General features: G+C 58.4%; 1 protein-coding gene across 1 annotated transcript in view; it reads left to right on the top strand.

The window, feature by feature from the left end:
• LOC144740912 (uncharacterized) overlaps positions 1-6,938 on the top strand; it is a gene marked incomplete at its 3' end in the record, with an annotated part of 30,209 nt that extends 23,271 nt beyond the window's left edge. The window contains exons 3-4 of the mRNA XM_078623617.1: positions 963-1,346; positions 6,774-6,938. Coding sequence (XP_078479743.1) covers positions 963-1,346; positions 6,774-6,938 — 549 coding nt within the window. The remainder of the gene's footprint in view (positions 1-962; positions 1,347-6,773) is intronic.
• Between the last annotated feature and the right edge of the window lie 434 nt (positions 6,939-7,372).

Raw genomic sequence — 7,372 nt, 5'->3', positions numbered from 1 at the left:
ACCACAGAGACCCACAGAGACCCACAGAGACCCAGAGACTCGTATAGAACCATAGAGACCCACAGAGACCCACAGAGACCCACAGAGACCCACAGAGACCCAGAGACTCGTATAGAACCATAGAGACCCACAGAGACCCACAGAGACCCATAGAGACCCATAGAGACCCACAGAGACTCATAGAGACCCATAGAGACCCACAGAGACCCACAGAGACCCAGATACTCGTATAGAACCATAGAGACCCACAGAGACTCGTATAGAACCATAGAGACCCACAGAGACCCACAGAGACCCACATAGCCCCACAGCAGCCACATGCTGTATATAAACGCGCGACGTCGATTTAAAACGTGGAGGGAAAAACCAGAGGACCCGGAGAAAAATCTTCGCGACCACGGGGAGAGAGAGAGAGAGAGACACGCAAACTCCAAATATACAGCAGCAGCAGCAGGCGTCAGGGTCGGGATTGAACCCACGACCTCCTGTACACCAGGCGAGGTAGTTAACATCTCCTAGCCACCGCGATGATGATGATGAGAGAGAGACACGCAAACTCCAAATATACAGCAGCAGCAGGCGTCAGGGTCGGGATCGAACCCACGACCTCTTGCGTACCAGGCGAGGTAGTCAACATCTCACCAAATACAGGCATCGTCAGGGTCGGGATCGAACCCACGACCTCCCGCGTACCAGGCGAGGTAGTCAACATCTCAGCAAATACAGGCATCGTCAGGGTCGGGATCGAACCCACGACCTCCCGCGTACCAGGCGAGGTAGTCAACATCTCACCAAATACAGGCATCGTCAGGGTCGGGATCGAACCCACGACCTCCCGCGTACCAGGCGAGGTAGTCAACATCTCGCCACCGTCGTTCCGCGTCTTCCCGCGCGTAACGTCCCTCTCCCAAACCTCCCGACCCGTTCTCCGCCAAAACCCCTCCTCCTCCTCCTCTCGGCAGCCGGTTCCCGCCGGTCTCCCGCACTCCTACAGCTCGCCAGCGCTTTTTAGCATCCACGCTGCCGCTCAGAAACAACAACAGCAGCAGCATCAGCAGCATCTTCAGCAGCAGCAGCAGCAGCATTACAAAGAGGATCATCAGCAGCAGCAGCAGCAGCAGCTGCAGAAGCAGGAGAAGCAAGAGCAGCAGCAGCAGCAGCATCACTCGGCGAATCGCTTCTTCAGACACTCCATTCCGAACCTGCGGAGCGAGAGCCACCCTCCAGAGGCGCACAGCAGCAGGAGGCTGTGGGCCAAGAGACCGTCGCTGAAGCCCGGCAAAGATTCGGCGGAGCTCAGGGCGTTCAGCGGAGTCGGCGGGGGCAGTGGAGCCTCAGCAGCCTCGGTTAATGCCAAATTCCCCGCGTGTCTGTGTGTGTGTGTCTGTGCGTGTGTCTGTGTGTGTGTGTCTGTGCGTGTGTCTGTGTGTGTGTCTGTGCGTGTGTCTGTGTGTGTGTGTATCTGTGTGTGTATCTGTGTGTGTGTGTCTGTGCGCGTGTCTGTGTGTGTGTCTGTGCGTGTGTCTGTGTGTGTGTGTCTGTGCGTGTGTCTGTGCGTGTGTCTGTGTGTGTGTGTGTCTGTGCGTGTGTCTGTGTGTGTCTGTGCGTGTGTCTGTGTGTGTGTGTGGGGAGCGGTAGTGTAGCGGTTAGCGCCGCGCCGCGCTACGAACCCGGCGACACGAGTTCGATATTCCCGCTCACGGCCAACACCAACGGCGACGATGATCTGAACCGGTCCTGGGCCTCCCCTAGGTCGGCTCGGCCTCAAATGAGTACCTGGTGCAGTGTAGTAAACATTGTGCCACTGGGGAGACAAAGGCTGTCGGGCGTGGTGCTGGCCACCCACCCCCTCGTGTGCCGTTGCGGCCTTCATAGGTGCTCGCTAACAGCACTTGCCCCTACAGTCTGTTAAGGCTATACGGGGGATCTTTGTCTGTGTCAGTGTGTGTGTGTCGGTGTGCTCTGGACGGGTGCGAGGGGCTGGTAACACCTCCACCCTCAATTAATTACCACGAAACCATGAATTAAATATCAAACGACGCTTGGGCAAAACCCCATTTGGCAGAGCCAGGAGACTGAATCTTTACCCTCGGGGTTCCTCCAGAAACAACAAAAAAGCCACTGTGAGTGGCCACGTGGAATGTTCGAACGCTCGCTGCGGAGGAGAGGCTGCCACTCCTCTGTCGGGAGCTGGACCGGTACTGCCTGGATCTCTGCGGTATTATGGAGGTCCAGTGGACCGGCTCTGGCTCCTGGCACCATGAGGGGTGGACAGTCCTCTGCTCGGGGCAGGAGACTGCCAAACATCAGGGTGTGGCTCTTCTTCTGAACAAGAGAATGAAGAGGTCATGGGAGCGTGGCGGTGAGGTGTGGGAAGCTGTAAGCCCCAGGCGACTGTGGGCTTGCCTCCCAGTCTACGGGAGATGAGGAATGGTGGTGGTTGCTTACGCCCCCACCGAAGATGAACTTTAGTGGAGGCAGGTGCAGGCAAGTCTGATGAGTCAGATGCCTTCTATGACCTCCTGTCACAGGTGTGAGCTGAAGTGGCCCCTCGGGACAGTCATCTTGTTGGGTGACTTTAATGACCGAGTTGGTCATGATGCTGGCACCTGGTCTGGAGTGATTGGAAGGCATGGGCCAGATCAGCTCAATAACAACGGTAGGAGGCTGCTAGACTTTTGTGCAGCCCATGGGCTTGTTATTACCAACACGCTGTTCCGGCATCGGCGCATCCACACAACATCATGGATGCACACCGGGTCCAAGCAAGAACATCTGCTGGATTATATAGTGACGGAACAGCGGATGCGGGCCCATGTCCTTGACACCAAGACCTACCGTGGAGCTGATCTGCCCACTGACCAACGGCTTGTCATCTGTAAGATGCGCCTGCCATTTTTCCACTCCGGTGGTGAATGTCCATCAAGGACCCCATTCAAACCCATAGTGGCCTGATCTCAGCTAGCTGATGAAAGTTGCAAGCCAAAATTTCATCATCGCTTGCGGCTGGGGTTGACATCGTCCCCCACGCCTCCAGATGTTGAGGGTAACTGGGCGAGATTTAGGACTGTGACTCAGGTAGCTGCAATGGCTGCTTTGGGTACACGGTCCAGACCTCCCCAGAGACGCTGGCTGACAGAGGAGGTGTTCCGGCTGGCTGAGAAAAAGCAACAGGCCCACTCTCATCGTCTACTGCATCCCACGAGAATGAGGAGGTTTATCGCAGCCTTCGTTCGGAGGTTCGGAGAGCCGTAAGGTGCTGCAAGGATGGGTGGTGGTCGCGGGTTGCTGAGGAGATGGAGTGTGCCTCACAGAGCTAATTTTCACGAATCACTCTTTAAATCCTTAAAAAAATTGACTTGCAGTGACACGCCTATCACCATTCTTAGGGGAAACAAAGGTGATTCGATCTCCGACCCCCAGGAACAGGTTTGCAGATTTGCTGAGCATTTCTGTGAGGTTTTGGGAGAGGTGAAATCCCTCAGCCCAGAAAATATAATCTAGCAAAGTGGGGATGACCCTGGTGAGTGGGTGCCTGAAGTGCCATCTGTTGAGAAACGACTGAAGGCGATCCAGAGTCTGAGACCAGGAAAGGCACCGGGCAGAGATGATCTCCCAGGCGAACTGCTGAGGGAGGGTGGCGTTTGTGCACAGACTGCCCTACATGACATCATAACATCAGTTTGGACCACTGGACGGGTTCCACAGGATTGGAAGGATGTCCTGGTGGTCCCCCTCTTTATGAAGGGGGACCGCACAGACTAACAACTACAGGGGCATCTCACTCAGTGTGCTGGGAAAGGTCCTTGCAAGGATTATTCAACATCGCCTTGCCAGGCACGCTGAGGAGAGGCTTGCGGAGCCCCAATGCGGTTTCAGGAAAGGGCGGTCCTGCACAGATGCCATATTCTCTGTCCGTCTCCTACAGCAGAGGTGTAGGAAATTCCAACAAGACCTACATCTCTGCTTTATTGACCTGGTCAAGGCCTATGATACCATCAGTAGGCCTGGGCTCTGGGTTGTTCTTCGTGCTTTTGGAGTCCCTGACCCTCTGCTCATGATCATTAAGGACCTTCATGATGGTGAGTGGGCCCGGGTAAAACTACGTGGCCGGGAGTCGGAGCCATTCCCTGTACACCTTGGGGTGCGACAGGGATGTCCTCTGGCTCCCACATTATTTAACTTTTTTTTTACTACGTAGTTCAAGAAGCCTTCCTTGTCTGTACTAGACGAATCTCCATCTAGTACAAATACGATGGGAGGCTGATCGATGCCCGGGTGCGGTCAAGGGATGGCTCCCTATTGCTCAACCATGTTATGTATGCCGATGATCTGGTAATTGCTGCTCACTCAGAGGAGGAGTTGGAGGCACTGCTGCTGAACCTGGAACGTGCCACTAAGAGACGGGGCCTTACCATCAGCCCCACCAAAACGAAGCACCTGCCTGGGTATTTTTTGCCATCCCACACTTAACCCTCACAACTCCTAATTGGTGATGAGGTAGTAGTGGAGGGAGTGGAGAGTTTCCCATACCTGGGCAGTGTGCTCATGATGGTCTCCGGTTTAGCAGCAGAGGTCTCACTCCGAATCAGTCGAGCGGCAATATCTTTTCATTGGCGGCGTAACGCTGTGTGGAAGCTACCTGGTCTGTCGCTCCGCACGAAGCTTCAGGTCTTCTCGGCCACGGTCATGCCCTCTCTTCTCTACGCTTGCGAAACGTGGACCCTCCTAATGGAACATCTTTGTTGGTTGGAAACATCCAGGCTGGCTTGCCTACAATCCATCTTGGGTTTAACCTGCAGGCTGGATTGTGTGAGGAGCTCACAATTCCTCGAAAGATCTGGACACAGTCCCAACGGTGAGCTCCTCCGGCAGGCAAGGCTGCGTTGGCTGGGTCATGTCGCCCGCATGCCCAGCCACCGCATGCCTAAACAGCTTTTGTTTGGCCGGATCGAGGGGGCTAAACGGGCACCACACGGGCTGGAGAAGAGATGGAGTGACGTGGTACAGGAGGACGTGGAGCTGAGTGGACTTGCCGATGACTGGTACCAGCGGTGTCAAGATCGGCCTCTGTGGAGGAGGCTTGTGAAGGACGCTACTGGGCAGTTGGAGGCAGTCGCCCTCCAACAATAACGGAGGGCGGAGGAGCGACGCTCACAACAACGAGCGGAGCGCCGGGTGGCTAAATTACAGCAAGTTGGCACGGTAGGGGGCACAGGTGGTGCATCATAGAGACCCGCAGAGACCCACAGAGATGCAGAGACTTATATAGAACCATAGAGACCCACAGAGTCTGCCCCGTGACCTCCTGCAAGAGGGCGTTCGACACTTCACGTGGCTGCAAAGTGCACCTAGCCTGGCACAAGCGCCGTGGCGACATCACCGCCACTTAGTGGCGAATGGCGGTTGTTGTTGTTGTGTGTGGGGAGCGGTGGTGCAGCGGTGAGCGCGCTGCGCTACGAATCCGGCGGCCCAAGTTCGATTTCCTGGCCACGGCCAACGCCAGCGCCGGTGACGATTATCTGAACCGGCCCTGGGGCCTCCCCCTAGGTCGACTCGGCCTCAAACGAGTACCCGGTGCGGTGTGTAGTAGTAAACATCGCCACTGGGGAGACAAAAGTGGCCGGGCGTGGTGCCGGCCACCCACCCACCCCCTCGTGTACCACCGTGGCAGCCTTCATAGGCACTGCTGCTACTCGCTACTAACAGCACTTGGCCCTGCAGTCCGTTGAAGGCTACACGGGGGATCTTTGTAGTGGAATTACCGCAGCGCGCTACGGATACCGGGGAACCGCTCCCCCCACCCCCCCACACCCCCCCACACCCCCCACACCCCCCATCCCCCCACACCCCCCACACCCCCCCCGCCCCCTCTAACGAGGGCTCCACGCACGAGGCTTGGGCAATGCGGGCGTCGTGACGTCACAACCCCCCCCTCCCCCCCCGGGCGGGGAGGGGGGAGGGGCTATGGTCACGTGACACGGGGCCCGTCGGGTGGTGGAGGGTTCTCACGGACAAGCGAACGAACAGAAGTCGTCACCGGATCGTCACCGGATCGCCACCGAGTGGCCTAACCCACAACACGGCACACGGCACAACTAACCCAACGATCGGTGGTGGAATCGGGAGCGGTGTCGGCGCAGACTTTTGGTGGTGGTGGTGGTGATGGTCGCGATGGTGGTCGTGGTGACGGTGGTGATGGTGGTCGTGGTGATGGTGGTGACGGTGGTAGCGATGGTGGTGATCGTGGTGACGGTGGTCGTGGTGACGGTGATCGTGATGGCGGTGGCGGTAGTCACGGTGATCGTGGTGATGGTGGTAGCGATGGTGATCGTGGTGACGGTGGTGACAGTGGTCGTGGTGACGGTGGTCGTGATGGCGGTGGTGACGGTGGTAGCGATGGTGGTCGTGGTGACGGTGGTCGTGGTGACGGTGGCGGTAGTCACGGTGATCGTGGTGATGGTGGTAGCGATGGTGATCGTGGTGACGGTGGTGACGGTGGTCGTGGTGACGGTGGTCGTGATGGCGGTGGTGACGGTGGTAGCGATGGTGGTCGTGGCGACGGTGGTCGTGGTGACGGTGGCGGTAGTCACGGTGATCGTGGTGTCGGCTTGGCGGTGATCCTGGTTGCGGTGATCGTGATTACGGTGGTGACGGTGGTAGCGACGGTGACCGCGGCGACCGTTGCGACGGTTACCGTGGCCACCGTGGCGACGGTTACCATGGCGACCGCGGCGGCGGGGGGCTAACCGCAGGGCGGCTGTGTCCGGCAGGCCTCGGAGGAGGTGTCCCGTAGCCTGTCGGCCATGAAGGAGGTTCTGTGCGGGGCGGGAGACAAGGAGCCGCAGGCCGAAGCCGTCGCCATCCTTGCCCAGGAGCTGCACAACAGCGGCCTGCTCACCACGCTCGTAGCCAACCTGCAGCGCATCGACTTCGAGGTGGGTGGGTGGGTGAGTGGGTGAGTGGGTGGGTGGGTGAGTGGGTGGGTGAGTGGGTGGGTGGGTGGGTGAGTGGGTGGGTGGGTGAGTGGGTGAGTGGGTGGGTGGGTGAGTGGGTGAGTGGGTGGGTGGGTGAGTGGGTGGGTGAGTGGGTTGGTGGGTGGGTGAGTGGGTGGGTGAGTGGGTTGGTGGGTGGGTGGGTGGGTGGGTGAGTGGGTGGGTGGGTGGGTGAGTGGGTGAGTGGGTGAGTGGCAGGGTGAGTTGGTGGGTGGGTGGGTGAGTGGGTGGGTGGGTGAGTGGGTGGGTGAGTGGGTGGGTGGGTGGGTTGGTGGGTGGGTGGGTGGGTGAGTGAGTAGCTGGGTGGGTGGGTGAGTGGGTGGGTGGGTGAGTGGGTGGGTGGGTGGGTGAGTGGGTGGGTGGGTGGGTGGGTGGGT

Source organism: Lampetra planeri, unplaced genomic scaffold, assembly GCF_965212315.1.
Source record: "Lampetra planeri unplaced genomic scaffold, kcLamPlan1.2.h2 scaffold_347, whole genome shotgun sequence".
Classification (NCBI taxonomy): domain Eukaryota; kingdom Metazoa; phylum Chordata; class Hyperoartia; order Petromyzontiformes; family Petromyzontidae; genus Lampetra; species Lampetra planeri.
Note: the sequence above shows the minus strand (reverse complement) of the source record. Positions and strands in the feature narration are given on the sequence as shown.